This window comes from Mya arenaria, chromosome 17, assembly GCF_026914265.1.
Source record: "Mya arenaria isolate MELC-2E11 chromosome 17, ASM2691426v1".
Taxonomy (NCBI): domain Eukaryota; kingdom Metazoa; phylum Mollusca; class Bivalvia; order Myida; family Myidae; genus Mya; species Mya arenaria.
In genome coordinates, this window is record NC_069138.1 from 47654548 (window position 1) to 47669636 (window position 15089).

At 35.2% G+C, this 15089-nt stretch overlaps 3 protein-coding genes across 3 annotated transcripts in view; 2 read left to right on the plus strand and 1 right to left on the minus strand.

The window, feature by feature from the left end:
- On the plus strand, positions 1 to 12741 carry LOC128223028 (3-oxoacyl-[acyl-carrier-protein] reductase FabG-like). Its single transcript, XM_052932269.1, has 9 exons — positions 1 to 126; positions 3046 to 3191; positions 3695 to 3787; positions 4927 to 5065; positions 5732 to 5772; positions 10115 to 10184; positions 10312 to 10348; positions 10506 to 10569; positions 11912 to 12741. Exons 1-9 carry the CDS (start codon positions 90 to 92, stop codon positions 12068 to 12070), a joined length of 786 nt encoding a protein of 261 aa, XP_052788229.1. The 5' UTR covers positions 1 to 89; the 3' UTR covers positions 12071 to 12741.
- LOC128223029 (uncharacterized oxidoreductase MexAM1_META1p0182-like) overlaps positions 12018 to 15089 on the plus strand; it is an 18351-nt gene continuing 15279 nt past the window's right edge. The window contains exon 1 of the mRNA XM_052932271.1: positions 12018 to 12138. The gene's annotated coding sequence lies outside the window, so the exon portion shown is untranslated. The remainder of the gene's footprint in view (positions 12139 to 15089) is intronic.
- LOC128223027 (eukaryotic translation initiation factor 3 subunit G-like) overlaps positions 12602 to 15089 on the minus strand; it is a 24863-nt gene continuing 22375 nt past the window's right edge. Inside the window, exon 10 of the mRNA XM_052932268.1 lies at positions 12602 to 12692. Within this exon, the coding sequence (XP_052788228.1) occupies positions 12671 to 12692 (22 nt within the window). The 3' untranslated portion in view covers positions 12602 to 12670. The remainder of the gene's footprint in view (positions 12693 to 15089) is intronic.

The window sequence follows — 15089 nt, forward strand, 5'->3', positions numbered from 1 at the left end:
ATGTAAAGCTGACGTGTGCATATATAGAACATGCACACTGCATATATCACAGTATTGTGGCAATAGAGTTTTAAAATACGTTCAGAAGTATGGCATCGTTAAAGGATAAAGTTGTCATCATTACAGGTAAGATCGTTCGTTAGTTTTAAATTCTAATCACAGTGCATCCATGTATATGTAATTTTATCATCTTGTGTTTACAATACAATAAACAGCTTGGTCGGAAAACTAGCTTATGTGCTTATTACATCAATTGAACTAGGAAATAACAGATATTTCAATCTTGACATTCTCATTCATCACAGGTATGATAATAATTAATCTTATCTGTTGTGCGCATAGCATCACCGTTCTGGTGTACGTGAATAATCTTTGAAGGCATCCAAAATTTACAATATATCAGATATTCACCCTAATGCAGTTATTAACTTTGATTTATTATGACGGTAAAGTTGGGAGGTAGTTGGTAGTTGGGGATTCAAGTATCCAACTGCCTACTAGCTGGTAGTTGGTGATTCGAATATTAAACTTACTGCTTATTGTCAGTTTGGGATTCAAATAATCAACTACAAGGTTGTTACAAGGTGTTGGTGTTGATATTAAGCTACCTGACCATTTCCATTCGGTTATTTGCTAGTATCTAACTAATTGAGAATTCATATAATATTTTGTCTTGTTTTATGGTTGAAAAGTACAAATGTGAAGCAATCACAGGTCAAATGCATGTACACATATGTTTCTCTGACTTTTTTTCTACATTCGCCAGTTGAATATTCGAGCATGCAATATGCACTTTTTTATTATCCTGGGTGTTGAGAAATATCAAAAAGATTAAGGTAAGTCATTTAGCTATATACATGCAAAAAGAATCAACACAATTTTACATCATTAAAACGTACTGGGACTTTAAGTACTTGTTCCTCTTCTTCTTTCATTTAGAAAATATTTCATTGTATCGCATACTGGGTGAGTACCTAAATCGGAACACTTTCGGCACTTTTTTTGAAATATTTTAAGTTAAACTTGCATCACAACAACAAAATTTTCCATCAGCATACTAGGATTCAAGACCAAATGGTTGATATAAATGGCATTTTTCAAGATACTACCAATCTGTATGAAAAGTGCTTTATTAACCCCACAGTCTAGGACTGCCATTTTTGTCCTTGGAGTACCTAAATATGGAACAGTTTTAATTCGTTATTTACTTTTATGTATTCTTTTAAAATTATTGCTCCATGATTTGCTTAAGTAAATTAATAATTTATGTTATTTCCAGCTTGTTTTTTTGTCATTTTTGTCAGTAAAATTTGATGATTTCAGTAAAATACAGACTGTACCAGTATGCTGTGATTGTGGGAAGCATGAAGTATTTCCCCCCAGCGTGCCAAGTATTGACATTTGAACATGAAAAACCTTAAATGATAGCAGTATATGAAATACTTACTGGATTATCGTGTTCTTTAGAATTTGTATCTAAGACAAACGTCTTTATTGATTAAAATCATAAATAAACTGATCTCGATTAAAAAACACTTTTATAATGGGTGTTCCATATTTAGGTACTGTTCCAATTTAGGTACTCACCCAGTATTGTATGCGATTTTATGTTTTAGTTTTGTGTTTAAGATGTGTTGAATAAAAGTTGTATTATCTTTCAACTTCCTAAACATACCAAATATCAAATGCAGTAACATTTACATTTTAACTCGGGTATTAAACAAGACATATTAGCGATAAAGCTTTACTGTAGTATCTTCAATAAAGATAAGGTTTTACATTACGTTTTTTTTTCAAACCCATTAAGATACAGTTTTGCGATTATGTTAAATTTGAGATTAATTATAACCTTAAAATAGGATAATAAAACAGTCAACTGCATTGCAACTGCAGAAGCATGCTGGATTGCACCTTTCACAGTTTAAATTACTCTCATCATAAATATTAAATCCCAACAAAATAAATGTTTAAACGCTTTTGATCAAGTATGACGTTTGACAAGAAACTGTGGAATAAGACTATTTCACTTGATCATACGAATATATAAAGAAATAAGGATGTATTTGTTCACAGAATGTTTTGCTATTGTCATAAAAAAGCAGTGACTGATGACCTGAGAAACACAAACAAATGCAACAAAAAATCAAACTTAATAACAAGACTTGCATATTATATAAATCCTTATACGTGTATTTTATTTGTATCTGTTTGTATGAAAGACTGTTTGAAGCGAAAACATATATTACCCCATTGTACAGGCATATTCACATATATAGAGGCAGTGGAAAAAACAATTGAAAAATTGTACGTCTGTCTGTACCTTTTTAGAGAATCATTAGTATGAAAAAGCCCATTTAAAAACTTTACGCTAACATATGACGCGACGTCTTTATTTAAGGAATAAATTGCGTAATTGATGTCATTATGAGGTAATGCGCTGGTTGCAGTGTGTGGAGTGCGAGGGACTCCTTGCGTACGTTAACCAGCCCAACTGCGTGTATATTCCCAATAATGTAATCAATCACATAATAATTACTTGTATCGAAATATATTTACACAAGATATTCATTATTTCTTTACAAAATTGTTAAAAGATACCTAATTTCATTTCAGAAAACCTTACAGTATTTCTTTCTTACCCAATCTATAATAAGAACGACCCGACCGTTACCGGAAACAGTTTATCATTGGACATGGGAATAATAATCATTCACAGATGATAATATATAAATTGAAAACGCCTTTGACAACAATAAAAAAAATCATAAATGAGCACTTTTCAAAACGTTGTTGCATGTTTTTTGTAGCCTGCTGACACAATATGAATAAAAACTATCTGAACAATTTTCAATTTAAATGTAAATTGTATATTGATTCGAGATCCCAACATGTCCGAAGATTTTACTTTCATCGGATTATAAAAGCGATTGCCGAAAGGCCGTTCATTTAAGGAATGGAAGTTGAGGTGTAAATATTATTTATATGGCGTTATTTTTTATGGCATATATGCTCGGTGCAGCAAACACTCATTCCACTGATCTCTAGGTTCCGGCGATGTGACCGGCATAGGTGCGGCCACAGCGCTACACATGATCAAATTTCAACCCCGACTGGTCATCACAGGACGGGTCAAAAGCAGACTTGACGCAGTTGAGGAAAGCTTACTGGCTGCGGGTCTCAAACAGGACCGGGTGAGTGTGTAAAAAGTTTCTATAACCGTTAGCAGTAATCTTTACCAGTTGTATTCATATTGATACGTTTACACACCCAATGCTCTCTCTAAGATGAACGCATACTCTTTCAGTTGCATTCGTATTCCGAGAACGCAAAATCTTCTAAATGCCTATGATCTTACACAAAGGACTCTTATAATTGGTCAAATGAAGTTTAAGTGTGGATTTAATGTATTTCACGTCGATGGAACAAGTAACATCATTGACACAGTCGCTGTTCATGAAGCTGAACTTTTATTACGTTCACTTGTCTTGGAAGTGTTATCATGGTTATTTTTCAACTTTGCAGTTGAAACATCCCAGAGAAAATTAAGCAATAATGATTGTAAATGTAACATTTTATATTCAAGGGTTGCGGTGCATTTGTGTATGGAACGATAAGTTTAGTCCTAAGTTAGATAATCTATAAGATGCTAACTTGTCAAATTAAATAAAACAATTAATGAATGCTTTTGTTCAAGCTCCTCGTCGTTGTGTGTGACGTCACTGATGATGCTCAGCTTCAGAATCTTGTGCAGAGAACGCTCGAGATATTCGGGCAGATAGACGTACTGGCAAGTGCCTATTTATGATATCTGAACGAAATAAAAGAAAAGGGAGCATCGGCTCATGGGTGACAGACACCAACTCTTATAAACAGCGAACAAGAGTTCATAATATTTTTTACGTTACTAAACAATTATGTCGATGTTTGCGTGTGTGTGTGTGTGCGTGTGCGTGTGCGTGTGTGTGTTAAATGTACGAAGCCACCGGACTATATATGGGCGTCGGACCCAGTGTGAGTATCAGTCTTATTCGTTTGTGGGACGCATACATACTGTACAGACAGATTGTAACACGGTAAGAGCTACTTTGGTTATATAATATGCACAAGTGTGTGAACTATTGTGTAAGTGGGATATCCCGTGTCCGTCAGTCGTCGATATTGCTTCAAACGTCTTCTCCTTCTAATCCGTTTTGACAAATTTCACCATACTTCACAAGATTTGCTTGCATTCCTAGTTTACTGAAGATCTTAAGCGATACAGGGCCATATGGACCCTCTTCAGCTAGTGTTTATTGTTTGCGCAAAACTATTATACAAGCCAACGCGCATGCGAGAAACGCTAAAAGTTTGGTGGTCGTTTTCGTCAAAAACTTATTCATGATGATTTTCAAAGACATGAGCATAACCGCTAACAGAATACATGTCCAACGTACTAGTGATTTGTCTTCAGACCGAAAAGTAAATCGCATAGAATGTTCTATTAACATTGTTCCATTACTTCAATTTACCGCAGAATCATTTTAATGTAAATTACAAGTCGCAGTCACAGATCCAGAAAGGCACAGGCGGGTCCCCCCCCACGTCTTAAATCGTCCAAGTTTACTTTGTATGTCGATATCGAAGGTAAAAGTAATAAATAACGCTCACTATGCACCATTTCGGACAAGAAGTTGTTAAAATGGTAAAAAGCAAGTTAGTGGACGCTACAAATGCAAAAATATGGGATAACCAGGTAGCTGTATTTGCCTGTGATCTTGGCCTCACATCCTTTCACGACTGAAATTCTCAATTGGACCGACTCCCATATGGATAGCCTTGTGGCTAAGTAAAAACAAGGTACACACCAAACCATTCAACATATATTGTTTTAAAAAGGTAAAGATACCGGAGTTGTTTTATCTCGGTTACATAGCTGGTTTCCTTCAGGTGAACAACGCAGCGGTAGTCGTTTCCTTTTCCGTCATGGAAACCAATATGACTGATTTTGATCACGTGATGAACACGAACATCCGGTCGCCCTTCCTTCTCACGAAGCTGTGCCTGCCTCACCTTATCAAGACCAAAGGTAAAGTAATCCACAATGTTTTACCCAAGGATGGGACTGGAATAAATAGTTGTAGGTTCCCGAAAGGTGGGATTTTGACAGATCTGTGCGATTCTACAATCATGATTAAAGACTAGACTAGGTAGGATTACACCCCCTTTTCTGATGTTATATGTCTTAACGCTACGAGGATTTCTTCTTGATTGTCCCTGTCCATTGAGGTGGGAAAATTAGCCAAACTAGAATTCCGCGAATCGAATTTGAGGCCTGTCGGAAGCAATGACTATAATCTTTGAACTTTTGATCTTAAAGCCAAAAGGAGTCATGGGCCATGGCAAATGAGCACCCCAAGTTTAGTTAATGATAACCAAAGCCGAACGAACTTGACCATTACTAGTATTTTATTATGTTAAACATGTTTTCCAAAAGTAATGCCAATCTGTCCACCTTTTCATGTGTAATTTTCCATGTTCTCTGACTCCTTCTTTTTCATCTGGATTATATTGGACAAACTAGAATTCCGTAAATCGAATGTCGACTGTCGGAAGCACTTGAGGTAATTATGACTATGATCTTTGAACTATTGACCTCAAAGCCAAAAGGGGTCATGGGCCATGGAAAATGAATATACCAGGTGTGGTGTCCCTTAAATGAATGCGTCCCAGATAATCGTTGGCCTTTTTTCAGGTTGTGTGGTTAACGTGTCGAGTATTGCAGGTCAACTTACGGTAAAGTACATGTAGCCGTTTTTACATACAATTTGACCATCGGATCTTTATTTGTATAATACCACTTTTTAGTTCTAACTAAGCATACGTATTACCATGATTTATATCCTTAACTTAGCTAGCACTTGAGTGACAGAAGCCTAATCACGTTGCTTGGACACAGGAATGGTACACTATTTTTGGTTTGGGAACATAACTCAAATATTTGTTGAAAAATGGACATGATTCCGTCAAAATTAGTTGATTATTAACACCAAAGTTGAATTTAGCCTTTATATTATTATGTTTTCCAAAAGTTATTTAAAACCATCCGTCCACTTTTTCATGAGAAATTGTACGGACAAAACCAATTTAACTCCTAACAAGTTCACTTCTTTCTCATCCCCCAAACCTGTTTTATACGCGCGTTCATCAAGTAAGTTGATAATATGAAAAAAGTGCACATTGAGTATTGTTTTAAACTTTTTACACTTGCAGAAAATATGTGTATAATTGAATAAAAGCTCAGGGCCCACTGTGGATTCATCCAATATGGCTGCCAAAAATAAAAATGGCCGCCATTACCATACTTCTGTTGATATATAGTTATGGTGCTTCCTGTGACCTGAATGATTGCATTGTTAAGTGATATTTAAAGATAAATGAAAGTAAACAAAAATTTCATACATATACTGCTCTAAACAAGTTTTTGTGATGCCCTTGCACTCATAATATCTTTGAAAATGATTAATTTACCGATTTTAACGGCAAAGAAATAATTTTATGTTCATAAGTTTATGCTTTTTTTACGAAATGGTTGAAAAATAATATCCATCGAATGTGTTGCAGACGTTTTTGAACTAAATTTCATATAACCTTTATATAATGCGGACCATGAAAAACAAGACGGCGTTCAAAATGTACACCATAAATATCTATTTGATTATTTTATATTTCTTAATACGACACACATTTATTTAGAAAATACTTTTTATTTCAATGTATATTGCTCTTGTTCATAATGTACCTTAAATTTACAAGCTGCTTCTACCTCAAAGTAATCCAATTTGTGATGACATAATTGTAAATCGGATATTGTTCATGTTATGGTTAGGGTAAGGACCCTCTCAGGATATATCCAATATGTTTACCAAATCCAATATGGCCACCACGTGGCATTGACTACTTGACTTCATTATAGAGCTCGACAAGGGTAAGGTTGTCTAAGAATTGGCTTTATGGTAGCTAAAATGAGTCGTGTTTGGCATTGAAAAGGCCTTAAGTGAAAAGCATTTGGGTTTATTTGGCTCTGATTGGGCTAAATTAATGCAAACATGTGGTGTTATAGGCACTTAAATGCTTAGAAAAACTGCACATGAGCTTGTTTGTCTTTGGATAGGCTGAATGGTTGCCGAAGAAGTGATGACAACTCTCAGCACTGAGTAGGCTAATGAGAGCTGCACATAAGCTTGATTGACACTGAATGGGGATCAAATGATCTTTACGTCTAAATTAGAGCTGCATGTTCCATTCGCTCTGATAAAGCGTTATCGTCTTTACCGAGATATGGTCTATTTTGGCATTCATTAGACCTAATAAGAGCTGCATAGGGGTTTGTTGAGCTTTATGGTTGCACAACTGTGTTATTTAGCACCGACAATGGTTAATAAACGTTCCGCATGTGTTTGTTTGGATCTGAATGGGGTTGATGGTTGTCAAAATGTGGCGCTTTTTAGAACTGAGTAGGCTGAAGTAGAAATGCACATAATATTATTTAGCTCGGAATAGGCTGGTGGTTCCGAAACGGTGTTTTAGCACTGATAAGGCTTAATTAGAGCTATTCTTAAATTCGTTTGGTTCTAATTGAATGAACTTCATTGTTGCCAAATTAGGGTCTGCTTGGCACTGAGTAGGCTTAAATCATAGGATATATTTGGTACTTAGCATGCTTAATTAGAGCAGCACATGTGGTTGTTTGCTCCAAATTATGCTCATGGTTTTAAAATGGAATCGTTTTGGCACTGAAAGGCTTCATTAGAAATACATAGTTTGTTTTGCTCTGAATTTGAATCATAGTTGCAAAATACATATCAATATAGTCAATTTGGCACTGTTGAGCTCCACGTGCGTTTGTTTTGCTCTGAATGTGTTTCACTGTAGTCAAAATTATAACGATAGAGAATTTGACTTTATCGAAGCCCCTCTGAGGTTTGTTTATATGTGAAAAAGCTTAACTCACTGTACTCATTTAAGGAATTGTCAGACGCTGGTAGGCCTTCTGTGTTTAAAAATGTCGATTGTAATGCTACATGGTGTTTGCTTGACACATGGTGGACTTAACTGTAGATCCATTTGTGTTTATTGGAACTTGATATTGATGTAAAAAGCCCTCCTTTGGTATGTTTGACAATGTATAATCTTTTTTGCTGCAGACTTTGTATTCACTGGACACTGAATTGTCTTGAGAACCTATAAAGGATTTCTAAACACTTAATGGTCTCAAGTATAGCAAAAATAGTGTTTATTTGGCATTTGATAGAACTTCATTGCCTATTTATTTTAAATTTGGCACCAAATAGACTGGCAAAATGTTTTCGGTCACACTGTGAGAACAGTCAGTCTACGGTGGCTGTATTAAATGACATATTTGGGTAGAAGGTAGCCAAAATGTAGTTGAATGATCTCTGACTTGACTTATATTAGCATGGGTTGATGCTTGTTTAATAATGAATCGGCTTGACTGTAACCACAATATGAATTCAGAGGGCTGCTGTGGACCTACTGTGTCTACTAGAGACAATTTTAAATAGCGCCCTAATGGGGGTTGAGGCACTGAGTTTAGATTTGGAAGCACGTTATCAAATACTTAATAGATCTCGGAAATATGTTGTTTTGGGGTTGTTTGGGTGTGTAATAATATCACTTCAGGTTGGAAAAGCACTGGATAAACTTGAAAAGTGATATTTCTTCAAATAAGATGAAGAAATAGGCTATATCGGTCATATATGCAGGTTAACATTCAAATGATAAATATATATATGTTTTAATGCCACATTGGCAAATTTGCAACTGAGGTATTCTAAGGACGCATTCATATGGTAATTCAGGACAAAGGATATATTTAATAAAATGCAAATAGGTTGTGTTGAAAAGAATATCAGGCAATGATTAAGCTTATATTACGTAAGATATTATTATCTGTATTTAGTATAACTATTATTAATTGAGCGGTATTATGTTGCAGTGATTTAACACAAAGAAATATGTCACACTGTCATAAAACATTTAAAGCTGCACTCTCACAGATTGAACGCTTTGACAACTTTTTTATTTTTTTCAAAACATGCCTTTTTATGCATTGTTCTTAAACGGTTTAAGCCATAAAATATTAATTTTCGAACAGAAATATGAAAATGTGCGATTGTTTTGCAGACATTTACGCAAATATTTGCTCTTTCCAAGACAAGAAAATAAAAAGTTGTAAAAATGGTAAATCTGTGAGAGTGCAGATTTGAACTGCACGTATTCACGTTTATTTTAAACCTGGATGCCATCTTGGACGCAATTTAGGTGTGTCCTGCGCTTATCTAAACATGCCAATGTGGCATCAGGTAAAATTTTGTCACGATATGAGACTAGACTAATCGACCTTATTGTGTTTCAGTTTTAACTGTGGCGAGCGGGCGTCGTCCTGTGTGTTATCCGCTCAATAACTTTAAATCTTTCTCCAATAATCACCAAATTTGGCAAGAATATGTTTGGGCATAATATCATGCACAAGTCCGAGAACCAGTCAGAATAATATAAATTGCCTTAAATTGGTTTGTCCGATCAATAACTTTAAAAGCCTTTGTCCAATAATTACCTAAATTGGTTTTGTCTGATCAATAATTTTAGAATCCTTTGTCCAAGCATCACCAAATTGAGTCAGAAAGTGTATGATCATAACATTTCAGACATGCTTGATAGCCAGCCGCATTGCTTATGTCTTTCGAGAGTTATAATCGGTCTTTAGTAAGAGAAATCCACAAAAATTGGTCTTGTATGACCAATTTCTTTAGAAGCCTTTGTCCAACCTTCAACAAATTTGGTCAGAATGTGTTTGGGCAGAATTGTTTGATCAGGTTTGATAACGAGTCTTTCGCCTCAATTATTACAGAGTTATTACCCTTAAATTCAGAAAAAACCCACTTTATTTACAGTGTCCGCTCACTAAATATTTCTTAAAGTACCACCACTTACAACTTGGTGTCCTAGAACTAAGACGGGCGTATTTTTGACAGTTTGCGCTCTTGTTTGTGGTATAAAAGTATTGTTAAAGCTCCGCAAAAGCATGTTTACCAGTATGTCTGTCTAATTTTAGTTCCAAGGACATGCCAGCTACAGCATCAGTAAAGCAGCACTGGACCAGTTCACGGGCATTCTAGCTAATGGTTGGTCAACATTATAGTATTGAATTATCCATCATTATTTTGTTGTGGAGATTCTAAACAAATTTGGTGCACAAATGCGCACATGGAATGGCGTGCTGCTGTTGCCAAGCTTTTTTTCTATTTTCAGAGATGGGTGAACATGGCGTAAGAGTCAACTCCGTTAAGTATGCTCTTTTTTACTAACTTAATTTTTCGTCATGCCCCGCCCACCCCGTTTATTCGTGTTTTAACCGAAAATGTTTTCTAAACGAGTTTGTGCTTGCTTATTTATAATAAGTATACATTTTACAATTTGGTGATCAACATATTTTTCTTTTAAAGTCCAGGGGTGATCCGGACGGGGATTTATCTGAAATTTGGTATGAGCGAGGAGGAATTTCCCAAGGTAGGCCACTTCTTGCAATTTCCGATTATAACTTCTTAAGATTTACAATTAAATGATTTGAGCGGCCATTGTGTCGACTTTGTTGCATCCTCCTTGATTTGAGTCCAGGTGATTTTCAAGAGCTATATTCACTTCTGACAAAAAATCTTTATAATGCAGTCAACACTTTCAAGTCATAACAGTCTCCATTCTTGGTCAGTCAAAATGGATGAATACCCCGACACCCTGGCACAGATATGGTAAAACCATTAAACATGGATTTTAACCAAAGTTAAACTTGACCTGAATTGTAAATGTTAAATCTGTGCATCAAAATTATTCAAATAATATTGTACCTGTCAGAAATATTTGTCGGACACCGTTTACTACAAATTCTTTTTGTGGGACAGCGCGCTCGACTATATGCCGTTTTGTCATATAAATGGATGCATTAATAAAGTTTTATATGCCTGTACAAAAAAATAAAAAAAAAACAAGATGGGCCTTTATTTGTATTTTGTGGAGTTACTTAACCTAACTGTGTGTTGGCTGTGAACAACAGTTACTGTATTAAGTGTAAAGCGAATTGAATTTACATTGTTTGGGATCTCAACTTAGAGTTAAAACTGCCCTAAAACTTTATCGAACTTTTAAGTCAAGGGCCATTATTTGTATTAAGGATAACATGGAGTTATGAAACCTAAGTGTATAATGGCTGTCAACAATTATTTGAAGTATGAAGTAAATTGAATGAAGGGTATGGGAGTTATAAGTAAAAGTCCAAATGTTTCCTAAAACTTCAACCCATGTCAATCAGGATGATATGGAGCTATGGAATCACATTGTGTGACTGTCCTGAATAACTGTGAAGTATCAAGTTAATTTAATGAACAGTATTGGAGTTATGAGTGAAAATGCCAACTTACCCTCTTCGACCGGACGCTATCGCTGACGCTGTGGCAAGTAGTATAGCCCTACTTATTCTTCGAGGAGAGCTGAAAATTAGTATTTTTGTAACAAAAGTCGAACTAAACCTTAATTTTATTGTTGTAGACATATGAACCAAAATACATTCAAACCTGTCAACTCTTTCATGAGTATTTTTCCTACCGTATTTCTGGTATATTCCTAGTTGAAAATGGGCAATAACTCTGTCAAAACATTGTAGTATGTACGCAAAGTCGAACTTGACCTGTATTTTAAACATGTGTATATTTTTTTTAATCCGTCCAAATGTATAAATATTGTCTTTAAACCAAAAACAACAGCAAATGACCTGCTCACTTCTATAACCCCGGTTATAATGACACTGAACTTTGTAGAAAAAGCTGGACTACTTTATTATTATTTCACAATTTTCCAGTTTTCAGAGGATCAGAAGAGGACACATGCACTTGGGCGTGTCGGGGAACCAGACGAGGTTGCCAAGGCAATAACGTTCCTCGCATCCGACCAGGCGTCATTCACTTCTGGTCAAATATTGTACGTGGACGGCGGTCACCACAAGAGACCAATCATATAACTGGATAATCGAGTGATTGACAAGAGAAGCAAGAAAATACCTTTTGAAAATTTCGTTTTCCAACTGAAGTGAGTTCCACTTTGGTTAAATTCATAAATCACAAAAAAAAATTCAGACAGTTGTTACTTATTTGATAAAATAAAGTTAAAAGTACGCAAGTTTAAATGAAAAAAAAATGTTTGGTTAGTGCATGGTAACAGGTTATATAACTACATGTATTATAATGTATATCATAAGATGCAGATTAGTCAACCTTGTGGTCAATAATTGGATTGCAAACCGAGGTTCTGATCTTGTACATTTGAATTTGAATTTTAGGATAATTGTCAATATGGTTTGCTAAAAGAACTTAAGCTCTGATTAAAAGAATATGAGAACATGAAAATGTATGTGTATGTCAATGTTTTGCTTTCAATGGCGTTTTGTAAATGGTATTAAACAGAACCAAAGTTCCTTTTCCAATTTTTATGTGGTTTTGATTTTACAAGATACATGGCATTAAGCATTTTTCTAACAGATTAACGTCCACTTATGATCATTAAATTGTCCGAATGTCACAATATTATAAACAGAAAGCTGAAGTGTTGCTGGGACTGGAGTCTATGATCCCGTGCCAGATGGTCTGAAAAGTAAGGTTCAAATATGTTTAAAAATATAATAAACTGTAAAAATCATATTACAATCTGATCATCTTTAAACATGTTCAAATATTGAATTTTATTGTACCTACAGTCAATAGACTGATTGTTCAGCACTTTGTTTAAGCTAACAAGGTAATCGCTGTTAACTTTTTAACTCAGATGACGTGCCCATATATTTAAATAAAGGTTGTGAAAAATATTGCAAGTTTATCCATGAAACTTCCAGAGCAGTAACGATTTGAACGTTACCAATAATTATGTTAGCAAAATTGTTAACTTTGACAAATTACTGAACAACTGGCCCAATGTGCACAACAAATTGTATGGGGTATATTAATAGCCTTGCATAAAATGAAATTGTCTGACACATTTTTGAGTGTATGTACAACTCAATGTGGTCAACACCATCTCAACAAGAACAGCAATGAAAACATGTCAAAATCAGTCCATATCATTTTGAGAAACACCAACCACATTTCTCAGTAGAACGCTGTTATGATGTTATGAAATGAGTTTAGACTGGACTTGGATGTAGATTTAATTTCATAACAGCATTCAGTGATCTTTTTAAATACATGATCATAACGATTAAGTAAGCTTACTTAGCCCATGCAACATTCGAGATATGATGGTCGTATCCAAAGCCCGACACCCATGCTATAGCCCTGGCCGTTACATCAAAACACTGAGATTTTACCAATGAGATTAAGTTAAACCTAAGGTGATTATTGAATAGGAATGATATATATAACCCAGGATTCTACCTTGGGATACCAAGTATTTTGTAAATAACAAGGGTAGATGCCGATTCTAACTTAACAAATCATTTGTTTTTGAATTCAGTTAAGAGATATGGAAATATAGCTGTGTTACCTAAAAATGTAAATAAGGAGCAAGAAATCCAAGATGGCTTTCAAGATGGCCGAGAGTATTTGTATCTCTTAATATGGCAAATGAGATATGGATGTATTTATAATTGAGTTTTGCTCAACTGATTACCTTCAGGTCAAGGTCAAGACCATTTCAAGGTCAATGTACAAACTTCCAAAACATTGAGATTGTTGTAGTATTTTATGCTATTTAATGCTAATGCAATTTATTTGTGTCTTTTTTGTAATACGCACATGGGTAAATTTGGTTCCGAATGGGTTTATTTGTTGCGACATGTGACCTATAGTCGCTGACTATTAGACATAAATACAGCTGCATATGAGCTTGTTCAGCATCAAACGGGCTTTCAGGTTGCCAAATGTGGTTATTTTAGCACTGGGTAGGCCGGATGAGAGCTTCACTTAGGTTTCTTTGACACATAACTGCGCATGTGGTTGTTTTACTCTTAATTGACTTTATGGTTGCCAATATATGGTCCATTGGCATACATTATTGTTAATTAGGACTGCATATTGGTTTGTTTGGCTCTGAATGCAACTATGTTACCTGGCACTCATAATGTTTAATAAAAGCAGCGCATGTGTTTGCTTTGCTCTGAATGAGGTTTATGTTGGCCAATATTTAGTTTTTGGCACTAAATAGGCTTAATTAAAAATGCACATATCGTTCTTTGGCTCTGAATTGGCTTCAAAAGTGCTTATTTTGGCATTGATTATGCTATGGCTAGTCATGGTGTGATTTATTTTGCAATGAGTATGGTAAATTAGATCAGCACTGTGAATGGGGTATATGGTTGCCAAAATATAGCCTATTTGGTGATGATTAGGCTTAATAAGTTTAACCTATACATGCTTTTATTTTGCTCCAAATTGGACTGATGGTTGCCAAAACGAAGTCTATATGGCACTGAAAAGACTATATTGAAAATGCATATGAATTTGTTTTGCTCTGATTGAGCTACATGGCAAACCGTTGTCAATTTGGAACATAGGAGGCTCACAGCTATACAGGCGTTTGTATGCGGTTCATTGTTGCCACAATAAAAATGATAGAGAATTTGACTGACTTGAGTATAGATACATCTATGAATAAGCCCGACAGTCACAGTAGTAACAACTTTGTTGGATATAGAAGAACTCTTCTGTAATAAGTTTAGCACTAGATAAACTTCTTTGCAGCAGGATTTGGATTATCTGGGCTCTAAACTGTCAAGATAACCTATATCTTTACACTAAAAGGTCTCAATTATAGAAAAGTTTTTGTTTTTTGGCCAAGTGATAGAGCTTGAAATAGCCTCTTTATTGCATGTTTGGGACAATATAGACTGACAAAAGATTGTTTTGAAAGACGAAGGAACTGAGAACAGGTACACTGCGGTGACTGTATTTTAGATTTTGGTTAATTGTAGCAAAAATGTTGTTGAATGAGATCTGGCTTGACGTCCGTAAAGCCCGTATGTGGCTTGTATCGAAATGAAAAGTAACCAT